At 36.1% G+C, this 23,293-nt stretch overlaps 1 protein-coding gene across 3 annotated transcripts in view; it reads right to left on the reverse strand.

The window, feature by feature from the left end:
- tbc1d5.L (TBC1 domain family member 5 L homeolog) overlaps positions 1 to 23,293 on the reverse strand; it is a 286,202-nt gene that overhangs the window by 183,655 nt on the left and 79,254 nt on the right. For all 3 annotated transcript variants that reach the window (XM_018266425.2, XM_041565417.1, NM_001091614.1), the window contains 1 exon segment: positions 855 to 981. In XM_018266425.2, the coding sequence (XP_018121914.1) occupies positions 855 to 954 (100 nt within the window). In that variant the 5' untranslated portion in view covers positions 955 to 981.

The following is a 23,293-nucleotide window of genomic DNA, read 5'->3' on the forward strand; positions in this document are numbered from 1 at the left end:
TACTAAATGTCCATGGCAAAAGTTCCACCAAGCAGCCATACCAATTTTTTTTTGGTTTGTTCAGCTAGAGGCTTTAGTGAAATGCACAATTCTGTTATTCTAGATTTAAGATTACAAATACATTTCACTTCCCTGGTTCCAGATGCACATGTTCAATGACTGGAAAATTAGTTTAGGTGTCATGAAGTATAACAGACTACTCACAGAATGTTTTCACGACAAGTATCACGTTCCAAGCAGCTTGTTAGGCTCATCACTTCCTCAAACTATGTTGTCACTGCTAGCAAGTAAACGCAGAATACAAGGCACACATTGACACACATAATCACAGAGAGTTTTCTCTCACCATGTAGTGCTCAGCAGGATTGCAGCTTATTATTACCTTAAATTGAAAGAACTGCAAACTTTAACTTGAATTATTTTAATTTGATTTCACTGTTTCAGTAAACAGGAACGTGCCTTGTGTCAATCAGAGGAAACAAAGTGTTCCATCCTTAAAAGGTGTTCAGCGCATAGCACTAGTTTTGTAAATTGCAGAAACCTTCAATTTCCAAGACTTGTTATTTGAAAAACAATCCAAACATATAATTTGGTGTAAATTAAAAAATAACTGTTTTATGCTTTAAGTAAAAAGGTGACAGTGCATTAAACAGATGGTTATTATTGGTGCCTGGAATTGCACACTGACGATTTGCATGCTTTATTAAGCTTTAAGTATTTTGCAAAGTGTACAACCACGTAAACATCATGGGATTTACACATTTTACAAAAATGTGCTGTTTAACTCTGTGGATTCCAGAAGACTCAAGAGCAGATGCAGAGAAAAATAAAGACATTTATTGATTGTTCCTTACATTCTTCTTGCTTTCCTGTATCGCTCTGCAGGGGATCAAACCCTACTTCTTGATCTTCTGATTGCAATGGGTCACTGGAGTGGCCTATGGTACGATTCATCTTGATGCACTCATAGAAAATTCAACTCTGAAAGAGAAAGAAAAGGTTTGTGTCACAGGTGTAAAGTATATACACTATTCAGGCTTGTGAGTTTGAAGAACAATTGAAGAGCAAGTATCCACAAAATCATGTTATTTATACCCGAAAACAATGCACCATTGTGCATTAATGTATGAATATTAAATATGATTAGTGATTGATCCCGTGCCACAGGCAGAGCAAAGGTATTTCATGAACCGATATGTTTTATCAATACAGACCAGAATGCAATTTTTTCTATAAGACTTTTTTCTATAAGACTATAACAACAACAAAGCAATTCTTGCTGACAACTTTCTTTTAAAGAGCAGGTATTACCAGGAATGTTGGAAAAGCTTCCACTGGAAAGCCTTAAGCTTTTGCTCGTTTCCCCATCAGGTAGAAACACAGTTGGGAAAAAAGCTGATAGGAGTGGATCCACACCCATCTACTCCGTCTTAATAGCACTGACAGGCACTGTGTCAGCCTGGGTGCACACAAAAAGCAGATTGCAGCATGCTAAATGCATATCTTTGCGTTTTCTTGCTGAAATCTGCTCCGTATCTGCACACAGTGCACTTCACACACAAAATCAGCTGTTTCTCTTCCTGCATTTTTAAAAAAACAAAGAAAGAGCCTGGTGTGGTACTAGTCTTAGTCATGCACTCACACATAAGGACCTCACAGTATCAGAAGATGTAGTTATACATCTGAACTGTAACATTGTACACAGACTATGGGACTGCAAGCAAAATTAACTTATAACCAAAGGTCCACTGTCAGTCTATTTAGAAGTGACTTAAAAAACTGTCCAGTTAGTGAGCATTTATATCACTCACACAGTTAATTCACAGCTGGAATAGTAAAATCATAAATCCATAACAATATATTCAGTTGTCTATCTAAACATCGTCATAATGCATATATATATATATATATATATATATATATATATACATTCATAATTCATTATCATCCAAAGGCTCTTTGCTTCGATACCCCATCATCATACCAGGTGAAAAGCTAAAATTGAATCAATTGCTAGCCCTCTATACGTTAAGACTAGGGGGAGTAAAAACTGCTATTTACCACTGAACTACAACAGTATTAATCAGTATCTTAGAAATCAATAGGGTAAGTTCTAGGGTCCGTTATAACAAGGACAACAAATATTAAAAAACAGAGGGAATTGTAAAGACATTATATTTTCTGCATCTTGTATTTGGCTATTAAAAATCCAGTAAAACTAAACTAACAACTCTGGAGTTTAGTCAAGTAAGGAAGTCAAGTGAGATGATCTTATCAAGTATCACTTAATGCTTGTGGACTATTAGACAGACTGGCCTCTTTTCAGTAATGATGAATATAAAATATTAATTTTCTGTAAGACCAGCAACATAAAATTCTATCTATATGCAACAAGCACAAAAAAAAAAAAAACTCAGGCAAGTACAACTGGGTCACTTTTTTAATTGCAAAATAAAGGTAATAACATCACTGTTGTAATAAGCGTGTTTCAGCCACTATGACTGGATACAGTTAACATGAGGCAGAGTTGTTTTTAGGGTCAAACAATAATGTAAAGTCTGGTAGGGATGCACCAAACCCTTTGTTTTGAGATTTCACCAAATCCTGAATCCTCGACAAATCCTAAATGGAATTCGGACCCATGGGTAAGTTTGTTTGGATTCCTATTGCATACTCCTTCCTGTTGACCCTGCCTCTTTGTCTAACTCTCATGCTTTTGATTTTGGCCTGGATTTTGGCTTTCAAATCTTGTTGCTTACATAGACCTTGGTCCAACTCATCTATCTGGCTGTCCTGTCACTCATTTCCTTACTCCTGTGCTACTTCTATCTTCATCCCCCAGATTTCCAAGCAGTGGAAGCTCAAGGGGAAAGCTTTTCTCTCCCGTTGGCCTCAGATTTACCCATCTAATAGCATCAATTAACCTTAAAGGAAATGGAACACCCATAGACTTTTTCTCCCAACAATTGGCTGCTCTAATCTGTGCAGTCTCCACTGCTTTAGCCCCTTATACACAGTCTCTAGTTGTGGTCTCTGCTTTAGCTCCTAAAGCCAATACAGGTATTATCCGGAAAGCTCCAAATTACAGAATGGCCATCTGCCATAGACTCCGTTTTATTTAAACAATACAAACTTTAATAAATTATTTCCTTTTTTTCTAATAAAACAGTGCCTTGTACTTGATCCAAACTAAGATAATTAATCCTTATTGGAAGCAAAACCAGCCTATTGGGATTATTTAATGTTTGAAGGATTTTCTAGTAGACTTAAGGTACGAAGATCAAAATTACAGAAAGATCTGTTATCCGGAAGACCCCAGGTTCAGAGCATTCTGGATCACACACCTGTATTCCACTTTTTAACTGCTTATTTGGGGACTAAAGGGCCTAGGTCAAAAAAGGGATAATCAGCAGAAGAAACAAGGCCAAAATCAACAGAAATTAAGAGATGCTTAGTGTCAAAAATAGGGAAAAAAATAATTATACACACACACACACACACTTTTACAGTCCCTGGTTTTTCTTTCATTTTATAAGTTTTTTTTGTGGTACCACCAACATATAGTGCATAATACATCTCCCAGATTTTGCAATTTCATACATATTTTTTTTCTGAAATGTATGTTTATCAGGTCAAGTCATAGCGGATATAAGTAGTGTCACAATTTTTTCTTTATTTCTTTGTAATTGAATATAGGATGTTTCAGAGGGTAGAAAGAAAAGGAAATGTGTTTAAAATTCTGCACACAAAGGCACAAAGGTTTGATACTAAATTCATATGTATTTTATTTGTAATGTAGCATGCTCTATTCTGTCCAGTGAATACAAGTTAATGCATTTTTTCCTTTGTTTGTCACAAACTAACATAAAACGGGATGCATAATATGAATGCTCGCTAAAACAACCAAATTCCCAAACCATTACCTATGTGCAAAGCAATTTTTGAAAACAACCTAAACTGTTACTTGAGGCCCTTTAGTTAATTAAGACTTAAGAATCAAGAACCAGTTGTCTAAAAGTCTTAATATTTAATACTGTTAGAATGTACGCTAAAGTGGCTTTATTATTTATTTACTTCAACCCCTATAAGAATACTTCTAATGACTGCAGGGGGGCTGCATTTTGCAAGACAAATCCATTTACAAGGCCAAATAAATTATATATACACCATCATTTGTCTTTACATGTGTCATTCAATATTTAATATTGCCCATTGGTGCCACCCTGAAACCCTAATCAATTTTTACCAGCCTCACTTTGTTATAGTCAAATGTTTTCTATTAAATCTCTCTCTCGTGTGGTTTAACATTTATTCTCAACACAGCAGGGTACAAATATCACTCAAACTGCAGCATAATTTTGCAAATACTGTACATTACAGTCAGAATAAACAGCAGTGGCAAAATGAAAGCAGGGGGGAGTGTTGAATTAAATCATTTCAGGATTCATTAATATTATTGACTACATCTTTAAGGCACATACTCTGGGTGCATTAATATGAACACACAAATTTAAACACTGTATTAGACTGTCTTTACAGTTACTATGGAACGAGCTATAAGACTGAACAAAATGTAATTTTTAAGCAAAGCTAAATAAATGCTAAGCGTAAAAGCACAGCAGAGTAAAGACATTAATATAGTATGTCTACTTGTAAAAATAGACAGTATAAAAAACAAAAACAAAAAACAAAAAGTATTTACTAACAGTGTATTGATAACATTAAATTTTATCTTACATACTTAGCCAGTCTTAGATTTCCAGTGTATTACTTTTTTTTCCTAGCTGCCTACATCCATTTTGGTGGAAAATCAATCCTTCATTTCATGTTTAAATCTTTCATATTTTGCACAGAATATACAACAGGATAAAATTAAAGAGACAAAACAAAACTGACGTACAGAAGGTATAGACTATGCACTAATTTTTACAGAACTGTTAAATAGTATTTTCCAAATTATATAGCACTACAAGTGTTTGGGGGTTATTTGCAAAGGTTTAAAGGCGTGGTTCAACTTTAAGTTAACTTATAGTATGTTATACAATGGCCAATTCTATGCTACTTTGTATTTGTATTCATTATTTTCTACAGTTTTTGAATTATTTGCCTTCTTATTCTGACTCTTTCCAGCTTTCAAATGGGGGTCACTGACCACATCTAAAAAACAAATGCTCTGTAAGGCTCATTCTTCTATTCAGGTCCTCTCCTATTCATATTCCAGTTTCTTATTCAAATCAATATATTATACATCAATTGGGAGTCCACATCTGATTTACATTTGATTAAGCCTAAGGGACTCGCCCCAGTTCTCAGGCGATCACATATAAAAAAGTCCTTTATCCAAAGATAGCTGTCCCAAGGCTTTTGTTTTCATAAAAATATTGTTTTATTAAATTAGCATTAAAAATCAATTACAAACAACCCCACCAGGCCCACCTTACGCGTTTCGCACCCTCCGGCGCTTAGTCATAGGTGTATCTCTAAGCGCTGGAGGGTGCGAAACGCGTAACGTGGGCCTGGTGGGGTTGTTTGTAATTGATTTTTAATGCTAATTTAATAAAACAATATTTTTATGAAAACAAAAGCCTTGGGACAGCTATCTTTGGATAAAGGACTTTCTTATTCAAATCAATGCATGGTTGCTAGGTTAATGTGGATCCTAGCAACCAGACTGCTGAAATTGCAACCTGGAGAGCTGCTGAAAAAAAAGTTAAATACCTCAAAACTCACAAATAATAAAAAATGAAAACCAAATAGTCTAATAATATCACTTTCTACATCAAACTAAAGGTTAACTCAAAGGTGAACAACCACTCTTAACACACAAGGGGTACAGTTAATATAAGTTAAAAGCAGCTAAAATAGGCAGTTTTAAGAGTGAAGGGTTTACAATCGGTTTTAAAAACTATTTGTAGAAAAACCTGAGTGGCAGTTAAAGGAAAAACTACTGATACAGTTTATTGCCAATAGATTAGCCACAATAGTGCAAGCTAGAACACTACTTATTCTGCAGAATGCTTTACTATACCTGAGTAAACAGCTCTAGAAGCTCTCCCTGTTTGTTTAGGATAGCAGCTGCCATGTTAGCTTGGTGTGACATCACTTCCTGCCTTTCCCTGCTAGCTCATAGCTCTGGGCTCAGATTCCAGCAGGGAGGGGATGAGGAGAGGGAAAGAGGAGCAAACTGAGCATGATCAAGCCCTAGCCCCTGGAGGTTTATGCTGAAAACAGGAAGTCTGTTACAGAAGCCCACGTGTACACAATAGAAGGAAAGAAATGCTGTTTTTCTTTTGACAGCGGACTCAGAGTAGCATTACTTTGAGGGTTTACTGGTCTATTTATATGGACCTTTCTGATAAAGCTTACTTTATTTTAGCCTTTCGTTCTACTTTAAGTAAGACAACATGGCCCTGCTTCACCTGTAACCAAATTATCTTCTATCTCTACCTTGCATCACTCAGGGGACACTGCAATTGCTCCCTGCTGTGTACACATTGCCTTATGCTTTGGAGAAACTGAGAGCAGTGTGGCTCGCAAGCTATCTGGTCTATGAATTCTACTTCAATCAGTTATTTAAAATTTGTTATAAAAATGCAGGGACACCCACCTGTTTAAGTCTCAGTAGTGTGACATTACCCTTCACAGAAGGATATTTTACGCTTTTGTATTTTTTTTTTTTAGCGGTTATGCTCACTAATCTAACTCACTGAAGTTATCACCCCAAAGAATTTTATTGTTGAAAAAGCAAATGCCTCATATGAATACTTACTGATGATGTGGTCATTGAGTCAGAAACTTAATAATGTTGCTCTGCAGATGTTCTTTAAACTGCAGTGACTCATAGGGAAAAAATAACTTTCAATTCAAACAATATCTGCTTAGCAAGTGCTTTCTGGGGTTTATGGCCCAAAGTTATTTTGTCAGGTTTGCGAATTCTCACCCACCTTACCTGCAATATTTGTGTGTTTAAATGAATTAAATATTTTATGGAATTGGAAAAAGTTATTCATATATTATAGATGTAAAACGATTTCCTTGAAGCAGAAATCCTGGTTTCTGTAGCTTCACCCTAACCTCTGGGATGTTTACAGCATACAGAAAAATACTTTTTATTTCTGGTTACTGGAATCAGTTCTGTTGGCAGCCAAAAATCAGAGCAATCCTATGGCTGCATTTTTATGCCCCTTTAAGTATGCAGGGCAGTTTTAGGCTCCAATCCGTATGAAAGATATTTAATGGGCTGGAGAGAGTGCAGAGCCATGCAACAGTACTGGTAAAAGGGATGGAAGATTTAATCTATGAGGGTGAGCTGTCAAGGTTCCAAAATACATTACAGACTGATAGTGGAGGGACCCTTTTCCCATTGAAAAGATGAATGAAGCAGGGTAGGTGGTTCTTCACAGTGAGGTTTTGGAATGATGCTGTGATGGCAGATTCTATAAATACCTTTAAGAGTGGTGTGGATAATTTATTATTCAAGACTATTGTGATCCTAAGATTTACAGTTAGTATAGATATTGGCACAGGAAACCTGTTATCCAGAAAGCTCCAAATTATAGGATGGCTGTCTCCAATAGATTCTATCTTAATCAAATAAATCAAATTTTAAAAAATGATTTCCTTTTTCTCTGTAATAATAAAACAGTACCTTGCAGTTGATCCCAGCTAAGATATAATTAATCCTTATTGGAGGCACAACAATCCCATTGGGCTTATTTAATATTTAAATTATCTTTAAGTAGACTTAATGTATGGAAATCTAAATTATGGAAAGACCTGTTATCAGGAATACCCCAGGTCCTGATCATTTTGGATAACAGGTCCCTTACCTGTATACTGTATACAGTTATATATGTGAGTCTATAGATAGTCTGTATAAGTACTGTATGTGTATATATGTGCACTGGGGTTTGTTTGGAGGAGTTGAACTTGATGGACTCAGATAACAATGTAACTATATTGCAATGTGATGGCACGGACATAGGGCTTCAGCATTAGTATTGTGGTGAATCAGAAAAATTAGACTTTATTCCCCATACCATGATTGGGGCAGTGAGTTTGGTTATGGGAATTTTTAAGGGGCTACTGCATAGAAGAAGGGAGAGAGTAAATGTGTCTAGTGTAAGACAATGAGAAGAGAAGAACAGGCTGGAGATGCGGTGACAACATATATTGAGGATGGCACATTTATTCATAAAACATAAACTAGGGGATCTGGAGATGTTGATGTATGCTAGAATAAATATCCGTGCAAATTGGGCCCTAAATACTTTGTGCGAGTGGAGTCATATTTAGAACAATTATAAGCTCCATTTGCCATCGTCCATTAAAAACCCTATGAAGTGAAAAACATTGATTAATAAAGATTTACTGTATGAAAACAGAGTCAGGAAAGTAAAATGTATCAAAGCACAGTGTGTCAATGAATCAGAATGCGTTTGACTGCTTTAAGGAATCAAAAACTTTTTTTAAATGGGGTGTTAGAGCTCAGTGGCAGTGCTAAACTCTAACACTTCAAATAATTAACCCTTGGAAATTAAAACATTGTGTTAAAGTAAATGCAATTCAACAATTCAAAAACAAGCTTAAAGCTTGGTTAAAAACAGACACCAAATAAATCAGCCCTTTACTCTCATTTTATCACATTCATTTCCCCTGAGAAAATATAATTATAAAGCACTGATATGTATTTAGAATATGAATGTTTTCTGCTTAGCAAATAGCCAAAGGCAAAAATGTTGCATAACTGACAACGGTTTCTTTAATTTTCTATTTTTTTCAAAAACGGAGTAGCTGTGTAAGCTCACAGAGCATGAGCTGGATTTACATGGGCAAATGCCCTGTTAGAATCCCCAGCTGCAATCATGTAAAAATGACTTGTTAGACCTAGCCACCTGCCAGGAAGAGTGTGGTTGAAAAAAGGACCTGAAAAGTCTAAGCAGGAAGCAATATTAACATACAATGTAAGCACACTAATGCCAAAGCCACAGTGAAGAATGAAAGCACATACAATAACCAACAACTGTTATAGAAATGTAGATCCTTTAGGGCTTTATTTATCAAAGGTAGAATTTTAGAGTTTTTTATACCTCAAATGAACTCACAACTATAATGGTTTCTAATTTAAGAAAAAACTCAAATGGTAAGAACTCATATCAGCAAGTTCTTTGACATCTACATGATCTCAACAGGTTTTAGATGGTGTATTTTTGGATTTGAGGTATTGGCAGGATCGGGGTATAATAAAGCTTGAAAAATTTGAAAAACGTTTAATCCGAAAAATCATTTTTTGACACCAAAATAACCTTGGATACACAAATTTTTCATGGAAAACACAACTGGAACCTCAATAAATCTGCCCCATAATGTCTATTATCTATACCAATATTTTCCATCATTAACCAATTGTTAACCCATGACAGGTATTTTGATTTTGTACTTTTATACCCAGGCTTTAATACTGAGCTGGTATATATTTTATTAAGCTTGGTTACTTGACAACATAATTGTATAAAAGATACCTATGATCTGTAACCTGAAGCCCACCAAGATCTCATGTGTAAAATGTAGCATGTCATATGGAATAAATGTACAGCTTCATTATTTATATCAACAAACCAGGATTTACATTACTGTTGCTTCAAGTATATTGCAACAGATTATTACAATATATTATATTATTCAAGGTACAGTTAGCTTTTTTGAAAGTAAACCTTTGCTTAAAAGCATGACAGAATTAAGTTGATTTTCATTGAGAACTTCAAACTGGCCAAGTGGAAACAGACTGTGTTTATTACATTTATTGCACCCTAATTATAATCTAAATTCCATCAGTTCCTCTTTTTGCTGTAGAAGTATCAATCAGAATACATTGAAGCTGCCATCTCCCACCCCTCAGTGCCCTCATCTCTTATGCTCACTTCCTCAACTTGATTGTCAGGCTTTTCTTTGCAGTGACCTGACTGTCTGTAAATAATTGTAGGCACCTGCTTTAACAGAAAACATAAAACAGCTGCATATACCAACAAAATAAATATGTTATTCATAAATAAATAAAAAAATAGGTCCAGAAATTAAAGCAACATGAACCAGTAAATGCATGTTCTGAAAGCAAAAGGCAAATACTGAAGTATGATGTTTAGCAGTCCTATATGTTTCTGTGTAGCTAGCCAATATATGGTATGTTTCTGGCAATTTATGTACAAAGACTGTGTGGAGCTGTAGAGCATGCTGGAAGATATAAGAGTCACTTAGGAGGTCGGATTTGGCCCTCAGGCCTCCAGATAAGCAAACCGTACATATATAATTGCTTCTACTCAAAAGAACGAACAATGCTATATTATTACTTGGAACAAAATCAAGATAGAATATGCATGAAAAAATTCATCCACTAGGTATGGATGAGTTTAGGTTGGCCCTGGCTCTTTAGCCTGCAGCAATCAATACACAACTTTAATGGTCATAGAGCAGTTAGAAAAAGGAAAACAGTTATCAGATATGGCAGATACGGATTCTACAGCTAGGGCAAATTTTGCTCTTGATTGTGCCCAAGTAATATCAGAAATTAAATTCAATGATTTTTAGGGAACAATTCATGAACACAAGCACAAACTTGCTTCAGTGCTGTTACCCATAGCAATCAATTAATCTCAGCTTTCATTTTCAAGTAGACTATGTTTGCTTTTTATTTCTACTAGACTGTTCAAAAGTAACTGCTGGCCGGTTGCTACTGGAAGCTGCACTGTAATTTAGCATCTACATAAGTTAATGAGCCATTTGACACTCATAAATGTGATATTATTATTAAGATGTTATAATTGCAGATATAGTTACAATAGGTTGAAAAGAGACCAAAGTCCTTCAAGAATGAAACCCAGCATCCATACATACAGAAACTGAACCCTACATACCCTCACATAAAGAATATATATACCCATATCTAAACTAACTATAGCTTTTAGTATCACAATAGCCTTGGGTATTATGTCTGTCCAAGCCTCTTAAAAGCATTAACAGAATCAGCCATCACAACAATACCCGGCAGTGCATTCCACAACCTCACTGAGTAGAACCTACATTGCTTCAAATGAAAGTTCTTTTCCTATTTATATCCCTCTTAAGGACCGGAGCCCGAAATTGCACTGCATTCTCCAGATGAGGCCTTACCAGGGACCTATAAAGCGGCAAAATTATGTTTTTAACCCTTGAGTTTATGCCCTTTTTTATGCAAGGCAGCACTTTATTTGCTTTAGTGGCCACAGAATGACACTGCCCCGGAATTAGACAATTTGTTATCTACAAAACCCTCTAGATCCTTCTCAGTTAAGGAAACTCGCAAACACACTGTCATATTATTGATCAAAACAAAAAGGATTTATATATGAATAGACACAATAAATATAATAGATCAATGCAGCAATATGAAGGCCTCATGCTTTCTGAATGCATAAAAAAAAGTCCAAAACAAAATACTAAATTGAGCAATAGTAACAGTGTTCTTTGAGTATTTAATGTACATTCTAATTAATAACAGGTTGTTAAAACACTGAAATGCATAAAAAAGCATCACAGAACTGTACACTGTCTACACTTGCGTCTGTTCTATATGCAAGTGGATGCCAATCAAAACTAAACGCATGCATACATACTATGTGTACATATCCTAATATCACTTTATGAACATTTGTTTTGGAATGCATTGGTACACAATACAAAATTCCAAATTATTTTGTGTTTTTAACAAAAAAGTTTGGTTACATCTACCATAAAAAGCTAAAAGCTAGTCCCTCCCACCATTCTTATCTTGCAGGCAAGTCTAACGGAGGCTAACACTACCTCCTGCAATCACATTTTGGGTCTATAGACAATCCGATAATCAGTTTACAAGTCCTAGTGCAAAATCCATTATGTCTGATGGATCCTACAAGAAGCTTTCCTCTTTACCCAGCCCATATTGATGTTTTTTCTAGGCCTGTAAAATCCCAGATGCGCAGCAACCCTTCATAAAAATCATGTATAGCATTCTACATTGTAGACGACCTTCATTTGTTGGCTCGTATATATTCATTTTTGCATTAGACAGACTATAGCATTTTTATAACATCAAGACTACAACCCTTCTAGGATGATCTCTGTGTTTTGGTAACTCTAATAAAAAGAGATTTCTCTGGGGATTTATAACCAATTCCTGAAAGCTTTTTTTCTGATGGGCTGGTTGGCTTGGCCCTAAACAGTGGCCACGTCCTTTGTTTCTGCCAGTTTCTTACATCTTTCTGCAGTCTGTTTTTCAGTTTGCCTTTATTTAATCATTTGTAAAGCCTTTGTATGTTTTATGGCAGTTACAGAGCACGTTGGCTCCTCACAACTAGTTTAACCAGCATTCCAGCCTATTACAGGGCATGAATCTCTTTAATCAATTCTTGGTGGGTTGTGTGTCTCCACTGCATGAATGTCCTTTGGTCGCTGTGATAACATGGTAAAAGTGCTAAGAATTGTGACTTGTGTATTTTTGAGCTGGCTGACAACATTGTACACACCAAATTATTTCATAAGATGGTTCTCAGCTTTGGTGCCAGACACACAAACAGATTATTAGATAAACAGCATAAAAAATGTATGCATATGTGACTCACAACTGACTGACATCATAGTTGGAAAGTGACATTTTGTTTATAATTATTGAAGCCATTGAGTATATGTATGGTTGCCACCTTCTAAATCCAGATATTGATGTCATAGGGGCAGGATTTTTCTGGGTGATATCATCATTGGATGGGACATTGACTTATTGGAGGGGGGGGGATTGGCCAAACTGCAGAACTTCTGTGCTGGTTTGTCCCAATTTCAGAAACTAAAATGCAGCGAAGCCGTTTGACAGGTGGAAACCCATAATTATATATAACTATATATAAATAGGGAAAATATTTGCCTTTTTTGATGCGTTCTCATGTCACACTGTGCCCCTTGAGCAAAGTGTTCCAGGAAATAATATTTGAATATTGGCAGCTATGTGACGTCCAAATTTCCAAAGAAAGCGAGAACCTGTATTTTGTGCTAAAAAAAAAAAAACATGTGCTTCTACACTGAGAAACACCTAAAGATACAGCACTATTTGAAAACAAACACGTAACAGCATTAATTTGAAAGAAAAAAGTTAATTTAGTGATCTGTTTGAATGAGATCTTTTGGATATGGTTTGAGCCAAAAGTTTGCTCCATCTGTACATTAAACAAACAAAAAACCTTGCAAAAAGAATCTAATGATAGGCTAATCTTATTAATTATAAAGGCAAAATAATATTAAATTATGTTTCTGTGATTTTTTACCTTTTAAATAATAGCATATGATGATATATATTGCTGCAAACCAACAAAAATATATACATGCTTCTTTGTATGCCTAAGTTGTAACTAATCAAGTTAGATACTTGGGTACAAACACAGCGCCCAGAAGATTTCTGTAAATAATTCAATCATGTCTAATACCCCATGAGATAACCATGCAATTATTTAATATAGTTTTGTTTAACTTCTGCATATAACCCCACTTATAGCAAAAGCACATAAGCAAGCTCTGCATGCCAAGGGACGTGCACAGCTCTCTGTTTATTCTAAGAACAGCAGACATGAAGAAGCAATAATTATAAGGTTCCCTTTACACTTTGGTGTAATACAATAGCACCTTTTCAGTATTCTCATCTTTTATCTAAAGGAAAAACTTGCTGAAAATGCACCAGTAGATATGAAAATCTTCTTCAAATTGTAGTTGTGAATAGATGTATCAGTGTCATAAATATAAAGCATAGAAAGACCTTAAATGGCATTATGTTCATCATGAGTCAAATTGCATTTGCATTATAAAATATGATCTGTCTATTTCTTTGATTAAAGAAAAAATCCTACAGTAGTGAAAGTATTAAAGGACCAATTTTTTTGATTTTACCCTTACTAACTGACCTTTCTAATCCACGGAATGAGGGGCATTCATTTATAGAAATAATGAGCTCTTGGACATTAAACCTGGTCTCCCCCCCCAACTTGCCGCTACTTCTGTGGTGTGGATTGCCTTTGTCCTCAAAAAGAACATTTTCATGTTTTTAATCAAATAGCAAATGGTGGAGACTTCTAGCCACTTGATAGGATTTTAATGAAATCGATCAAATTAACCTATATGAAGGTTTATTCGTTCTCTTCAAATCATTATTTATAATAATCCATAGCCTTCTGGAATTTCTGTAGAATAGACCCCCATATAAATATGGCAATGTTTGCTTTTTTTCTTTTTTCTCTTCAGTCACCCAATGTTGGTAGCTATCGATGTGGCTTCTTATGGGATCAATCTCACAATTTATTTTAAATTTATCTCATTTGGTCACATTCATTATTTTGATGATTGAATCCAAAATTGGCTGTGAATTGATCAGAATTGATCAATCCATAACTCTGTAGTGAAGCTTACCCGTAGTATTCATAATGCTCTGCATATATGTCTACATATATGTTTACATGTGCAAGTGACCTATTTTTCTCATCCTTTATTTACAGAGCCGTAACATATTTTACAGAATATTTTAAAAAAACTCATATCAGTCTCTAACCCAGTGGAATTTACCTACTGCTGCTCCACACAAATACACTCTCTCATTAATGTTAACTTAAGTCAAGTCCTGATTCTCCTTTCGAATACACCATTGTCCTTTATGCAATACTCTGTTCTCGTGGTGTTGTTGACCCCACCCAACCCTAAAACACAAGTTCCCCAACCACATCCATCTTGACTTGGCTGGTCAATGGCATTCATAGACCACGTCCAACTGATGTGATAAGGGATGGGATGGAGCAAGAACGGGCCTATAAATACAGACTGCTGGAGGCAGAAGTGAGGCATAATAAGGTGGCCACAGGGTGGAGGGAAGGAATCGTTCGGCCTGACCACACCTGTGACCCACAAAAAAATTGTGTGGAAGTTGGCTGAACCTGCAGATACCATGGGTTTTGGGTCAACCCACATATCACTAATCTGCCCTTCCAGTGCCTGTAAAATGCATGTAGTGTAAAACTGAATGATAAAACAAAAAATATTTTTCCTAAGGTGTTCTTTGAAAAATGTTTTTCATTTTAAGTTCAAACATTGTAAACTTGATTTATTTTTACTTTAAATTTTATCCAATCATACATTTCTACTTTAAGCTCTTAGTGAGAAAATTGCAAAGATACTTTTTGTAGTTTGTGTATATATAGCACGCCATGTCCCTGTTCTTTCATTCACTGTTAGCAATATGAACTATTTATAGGTTGCCAATGTATGTTACTTACAGAAGAGTGAGAAGAAGGCAAATGAGAGCTCAGATGCTTCACAAAGCCATCAAGGGATTGACATGCTTCATTAATATATGCATGCATTAATGCTGGTGCCATGCAACTTTCAGACTGAAGGTGTTGTGAGATATTCATACTTAGGCCAATCTAGAATTATGTGAAGTGAAAGCAAACTTCAGATGTGGAGATTATGTGCACATATTTTACAACTTGTTTGTTTCTATCTTTCTAGCTAGATTTGCACAGTACATTTTTTAAATATGATAGCACATTCTGTGATATTAACTAATCTGCAGAATTTTAAGTTTTTTATCACTTTCTATTGTCTTTTCATTTCTCAGTATCAAATCCTGTGATTATACACACGATTTAACCTTGTGGGATTTTTACAACAGACACTTCTCTCACTACAACAAATGCTGTTTTATGTCTTATTTATAGATAACTGCATTTCTTTTTTTCCTATGAGACAACTATATTTGATGTTATTTTGATATTACTCTTTTGTAAATTTTGCATAGGTGTTGCATGAGTATTTTTTCCAATGTGACTTATATTTATAAGATTATAAGTGACAAAACAAAACAGTAAGCTTACTTCCCCCTGCACAAAGCCATGAGGATTCTAGGGATGAGCTTGGCAGGACGCATTGAAGTTGTTTTTTTTTTAAAGCCCATACCTGTCTGCGAGTATGATTTAAAGGAAAACCATACCCCCAAAATGAATACTTATGCAACATGTCTCATGTGAACTAAGAAGAAGTATAATTTGTTTGGTTTGTTTCTGTGCACAGTGAATCGTATGATTCCAAGTGGTGGCCCTTATTTTTTTAAAATGGCAATTTTCTATTTATGATTACCCAAAGGCACATACTACTAGAAAAGTATATTATGAAAATTGTTTGTTTACATAATGCAGGGTTTTACACATGAGCTTATATCTTTTTATAGAGACCTACCTTGTTGGAGGGTTTAATGTTTTTTACATTATTTCCCTTTTATCTGTAATAAAAAAAAAAAACAGTACCTTGTACTTGATCCTAAACAAGTTGCATAAATCCATACTAGTGTCAAAACAATCCTAATAGATTTATTTCATGTTTAATTCTTTTTAGTACAATAATTTATGGTAAACCAGATTACAGAAAAGTCCTCATCCGGAAAACCCTAGAAGTATACACAGAACAATACAATGTTTTTATTACAAAGTTATGATACCAGATATGTAAAGTTTGATACATTTTTTACTTTTTAACCCCTTTACCAAGCATGTTGTATCTATTCAAATCTGATTGATTAGAATGGCATTGCACTTGAAGGTGTAGTAGCAATGCTCATATGCTCACAGATGTTTATCAATTCACTCATCACATATTATTTGAAAATTAATTTCTATACCATACTGTGCCATAAAATGTTGCCACTTTTCTTGCTTGCCTTAAGCATATGTTGATCTTACAAGTGCAATGAGTTTTCATGTATTTTAATATAAGTAGCAGTAGAGTTTCTTGCCATTTGATAATCTCATATATCTTTATTTCTCAAACAAAGAAACTTCGCAGCTATGAAATGATAAGTATAAATATGTACATGTTAAGAGGGAGCATCCTCATTTATGGCCTGTTCCACTCAGTCCTGAGTTTCACCATCTAGAAGCTGCAAGTTTGCGTTTAATATGGATGGGGAAAAAAAGTATTTATGGCCCGAATACTTCTTGATTGAAGAAAGATGCTCTGCAGAGGGTTGCAGTTCAGTCACATGTTGCAGAGTGCCAAAGTTAGCAGCTGGCTCCTTAATGTTGACTGGATTATTCTGTCAGCATTCTAGTTAAACTATGTGTAGAGTCATAACATATCTAGGTCAAACCAGGAAGTCAGATAAAGGGGGAACAAGGACAGGGCAGGAACAAGACATACAGGACAAGAACTATGGACATGATATTTGGACCAGATTCTCAGAAAAGGAACTCGGACGGCTTGGAAAAGCAGTACAGCTAATGATCAAGTCCATGTTGTAGGAAGAGGCAGGTTTAAACAACCCCTTAATTGGGATACTGCATGCAACTGAATCATGGGTGTGGTTACTAGAGAACACTGAGAGTCACTGATGTTAATATAACCTGAAAGGCTATAACTACAGTGCCTCCTATTTCTTAAGCCAGAACACCTCAGGTCCCTGGTTCTAAAACAGGGAGTTCCTGAAATAGGCATGAAGAAGCAAATAAATCAATGAATTTGGATACCAATGGCATGGTTTACTGTAGTAACACCCCGTATTGCTGCCAAATACAATGGACTTTTTATTTGAAAATGATCAGTTCCACATCTTTCAGTAAGAATATAAAGAACTAAATATCATAAATTAAAAACAAAGTTTGTCCATTTTATTTCTATTTGTCTTTATTTCAGTGCATTTCTGTCAGCCTTTTTACTTAGCAGAAACATTTAACAAGTATCACACAAATTAAGAAGTATCACCCCATAACTCAATTCTAACACCAAGTAAGTATTTGAATTTCAGTGCTTTAGACCTCAGAAGGCATCCTGCCAAACAAACCTTGTTGTTATTTGTAAAAAGTCTCTTCTCTAACTCTTTCAGTGCTGCAAAGCAATAGCACTACAAGGGTGTGTTTCAATAGATGTGTCCTTTAAAGCATATTTACCTACAGGGCCAAAGGAAGGTCTCTACCGGCCTGGAGCTGAATCTTATAATTGTTCTAATACTTAAATGTTCCAAGGTAAATTTCATGCAATTTAGAGTGCATTGGGGAAACAAAACAAGTAGAGTATAAATAGTGATCAAATGGCTCAGAAATATTGCAATTATGGGCAATAACCTGCAATCACAGCAGTTACAATGAATTTATGTGATTGGGATTTGCAATATTGAAATTAGAATAAAAATATTTAATTTACATAGATGAAGGGTCATGCAGCAACACAGGCATACTTAGCATATGGATGCAAAAAAGCAAACAGCCCAGCAGCCCAAAAATGGATGGCACAGAGCTATAGATCAGTACATGTATATTTGTAATGACCCAAAAAACACAACTGCTGGATTGACTGGGTGATGCAGTGTATACTCACAGGCTGTATGAAGCAGAAATCTCATACTAGCAGACAAATTACTAATCCAGAGGTCTTTTTAGATAATGTATGTTTCAGAAATATAAGCAAAGCTATTCAGAAATACAAGCTTTCAGCTCCAGTTGTTAATCAGTACATAAGCTTCAATTCAAAAGGTAATAATTCGAGAGAAAGATGAGGAAAATTCAACCAAATCTCCTCCTGTCATAAGTTTTGATGGTAAAACTTGACCCTCTGCTGCCTCTTGCACTTCTCAGTTTGCTCTCCCATTTGCACACAGGCGTACAGTATCATGGGCATAATGCATTTATTTTCCCACAGGTCACTGGAGGAGCTAGGATTAAATAGACCATTAATTGGGTTATTGTGTGCAACTGGATTGAAGACAATGTCAGTCAGGGAAATCTTGAGAATGAAAGAATCATTCATTTTGATTGCAGTATCAAAAGTATAAAGCAACCTGTTTCTCAACAAGAATGTACAGCGGTCAATAAATTGCAGATCCCTGGTTCTAAACCAATAAGACAGTAACTTCATATAGGGCCCTCTATAAGATGTAGAAGTATCCTTGTATTAGTCAGTAACCATGTAAAAGATTTGATGTTGTATTTATGTTTAATTTGTCAAAAAACAAGTTACAGCAACAAAAGAAGTATTTTAATAGACCCAAAAAGCTAAAAGGGGTGCATAAGTGGTATGATGCCTGCCCAGTGCTATATCCTTTAAATCCCCAGGAATCCAAGTAAAAAATATTTTTTGGGCCTCCTCTACCATGTACAATTCCTGATGGATATACATTGTATGGTGTTAGCCAGGGATAAAAACAAAAAACCCTGGACCAGGGTCTGTTTCTCCTAATGTCATATCACTGAATTTCTCAAAAAGACACTAGACTTTGACCTGTTTTTTTTAGTTATTTATTGGAGTTCAGGTTTTCATGAGTAACAGTCAATTAAAAGTACATTTAGATTTTCAGTCCACTAAGAACCTTTTATGTAATGTGCTGCTCTTTATCTCTAAGGGTAGGACTACACGGACGTTTTCGGAGCGATCCAACGCGCTGCTACAGACACTGCACATGTCAGATCAACGCTGCGACTTCATCCAAAGCATTTACTTACCTTATTTCTGTCGCATGCGATTTGTCGCAGGCATTTTGTCGCATCGCGCCAGTAGTCCTACCCTTAGTCTAGCTGGAGTACAACCTAGGACCTGCTGTGCTTACCACTTACACAAGCTGACATTCCACTTTAAAGAGTAGGGTTTATGAAAGGCGCATTACGTAAGGCTGCCATTAAATTCCAGGCAGTCCCATCATAAGCACTTTTTTTTTTTTTTTTAGCTTAAAAGTGTGCCTATTTAAAAACAAACTGTATGCACAAGAAAAAAATATTTTATGTTTTCACACTACCCACGCTAAAGTGTGCAGTGCTTAATGCCCTGCATGAATTAGGCAGTAAATTTATGTTAATCAATTAAATTATCATACGGCGAAAGGGTGGCTGGTGCAACTTATAACATCTTCAGAACATTTAATAATAAAACCACCTTGTCAGTAAAAAGAACAATTCTGAAACACCTGGTCAGCAAAAGGAACAATTCTGTTGTTCTCCATCAACCATGCATTTAGGGGCAGGAATGAAACAAGGTGCTTCTGCAATTCAACAATTAAAAGATTCAGCTGTAATCACCCAACACACTATCTTTGCCTTTTAACAGTTCCAATCAGTAGCAGATCTAGGTGTAATCAACAGCAGCAGGGGGCTTCAGAAAGCAAAGCAAAACAAAACCAGCAGGAATCTTTGCTAATATACATTAATTGGCAGGAGGCAACATTATGGTGAAAACAGTATCTCCTCTTATTCAGCTACTTTCTGTTAAGGAGCAGATCATGAAGGACCTTTTAATAGGGGCAAATTGCTTAGACACTGGGTGCTTAAGGTTATTCAAAGAGGAGCTCTCGGTGTCAAATGCACAATTTCAACATTTCCATAGAAGAATGCATATATTACACACTAAGGTATTTAAATTTAAAAATTTGTTTAAGGGCAATGACAGAGAGGGAGCCGTTACATATCCTTTCTCAAAGCTGACAAAGTACCCAAAAAATACCTGTCCTTCTGCATTCATTTCATTGTAGGGCCAGGTTTGGGTGAAAAAATGGGGTATCAATATAAATATTTTTACATCATCTGCATATTTTATATCTAAAACTAACTGTTGACTGTATGACTCCAGGAAGAAGGGATAAAGTGGAGTCCTTTGTCCTTGTCAATTCACAAATGTATATAGTGCTCATATGAATTTCTGAAAGCAATCCCTACACTGCTTAAAAAGCAGGAGTGGAAAAAAAGATGCTGCAAGACCAGGATTTGCCTGCAGCAGCACTGCTATTTACCCAAAGCAACACTTTTTTAACATTTGAACATCTTTTTTAAACCATTTAAATGCTCGAGGCAAATTTTTTCATCAAGATGTAATGTAATATGACACAAGAAAATCTTGTCACAATTAGAGCAACGGTTTTGTCACTTACCAACACCTAGTTCTTTAAATGGGGAACCCAACAAAATGTGAAAATGAAAAAGATGGTTTAAACGCTTAGGTATGCCTGCTATTTTTTTTTTTTTTTTTAGTGGACAGGGCTGCAGAACACATCCATAGATGTGACTGAAAACTTCTCGTAATGTAGCAAACAATCAAGAAATCAAACAAATTTTTTGAAGCAAGTTCAATGATTTGGCAATATTACAAGCATAATCTATATTTAAATTCTGGTCTATCTTTACATAATATATCTGTATCTAAGATTACATTTTTATTTGAATTATAATCTTCCTCTATACAGAATTAAAAAGTCTAGTGATAACTGCATAATTGGTGGGGTTCATCTCTGGAAAGATTTTGATGCATATCAGCTTGCTGGGGAGCCCTATATACTTATCCATGGGGAAAGGCATACAGCGCAGATTGCAGCAACAATATCATGGCATATGTGTTCTGTGGATAAGCCTAATGGTGTGCAATTTGGTGCTTCTTAGGGCTCCAACACTTGTGTTCTTGGAAGTGCCAAGAAAGGTGTGAAAGGGCTCTTTTAAATACCCAAACACAGAGTGCGCAGATAAGCATACTTCATTTCAAAGTACAGAGACATGCTGTTCCCTTATCAGAAAAGTCTATATAAATACACCAGTAAACCCTGAAAGTAATGATGCTTTGAGTCCTCTGTCAAAAGAAACACAGCATTTCTTTCCTTCTATTGTGTACACATGGGCTTCTGTATCAGACTTCCTGTTTTCAGCATAAACCTCCAGGGCTAGGGCTTGAGCATGCTCAGTTTGCTCCTCTCTCCCTATTACCTTTCCCCTCCCCTCCATGCTGTAATCTGAGCCCAGAGCTATGAGTGAGCAGGGAGAAACTCGGGCAGGAAGTGATGTCACACCAAACTAATATGGCAGCTGCTATCCTAAACAAAAAGAGAGAGCTTCTAGAGCTGTTTACTCAGATATGGTAAAAGCATTCTGCAAAATAAATATCGTGGTATAGCTTGCACTATTGTGGCTAATCTATTGGCAATAAACTGCCTTGGTAGCTTTCCTTCTCCTTTAACCAACGCTGACTGTGTTAGTAAGCAATGTATTAGTAAGGGTCAGATGCAGTCGCGCAGGCCTCCCCTTTACCTTGCCCCTAATTCAGAGGCACAAGGTATGGAGCGGCATGAGGTGCAGCCCCGATCGTGGGCCCTTTCCTTAAAGAGATACTGACAGCGAAAAAGAAAACCTTTTGTAACATCGCTCTTAGGGGCAAATTTACTATAGGGCGAAGTGACTAACGCTGGCAAAAATTCGGAACTTCACCGATTTACTAACGGGCACTGACATAACTTCGCTAGCGAAGGAGATAGACTCTAGCGGTACTTCGCACCCTGAAGCCAGGCGCAGTTGCGCTCTGGTGAACAAATGTAACTACGCTAATTCACTAAGATTGAGATTTGACTGAACGTTACCTCTTGCGCCAGACTTGCCTTCACCAGCTCTGACCAGGCAAAGTGCAATAGAGTAGATAGACTTGGTCAAAAAATTGTTGAAAAATGTTCTAAGTGCCAAAAAACACTGGCGTCTTACTTTTTACAGGGCTGCAAAAGATCGTAATTGTTTTTTGGGTTACCCTGCTTCCCCCCTACATTTCCTAACATATGGCACATAAACTATACTGTGGGTACATGTATAGGGCAATATAACAACTATTTTATTTTATTAAGGTTCCCTGGGCTTGAGTACTGTAATGTATTGGCTGCAACATATCCGTCCATTCAACTTTAACTTCCCGCCGTATGCAAATTAGGCAACGCAATCGTAACTTCGCTTAGCTTGCCACAGTAACGATGGCGCAACTTCGCATTCGGCGCCCTGGAAGCAACTTCAGATTTTAGTGAATTAGCGTTGTCCATGAGAATCTATGCCTGGCGAAGTGTTGCGATGTCAGCGAAGCCGTCGCTGGCGCAATTTCGGAGGTAAGTAAATTTGCCCCGTAATATACAGTTAAGTCCATAAATATTTGGACAGAGACAACTTTTTTCTATAATTTTGGTCCTGAATTTTAAATGAAACAACTCGGATGCAGTTGAACTGCAGACTTTCAGCTTTAATTCAAAAAAGATTGCACAAAAATGTGAGGAACTAAAGCCATTTTTAACACAATCACTTCATTTCAGAGGCTCAAAAGCAATTGGACAAATTAAAAAAATGAAAATAAAATGTTCATTTCTAATACTTGGTTGAAAACCCGTTGCTGCCAATGACAGGCTGAAGTTTTGAACTCATGGACATCACAACGTTCTGGGTTTCCTCTTTTTTAATGCTCTGCCAAGCCTTTACTGCAGCGCCTT

This window comes from Xenopus laevis, chromosome 6L (assembly GCF_017654675.1).
Source record: "Xenopus laevis strain J_2021 chromosome 6L, Xenopus_laevis_v10.1, whole genome shotgun sequence".
In the NCBI taxonomy this organism is placed as follows: Eukaryota; Metazoa; Chordata; class Amphibia; order Anura; family Pipidae; genus Xenopus; species Xenopus laevis.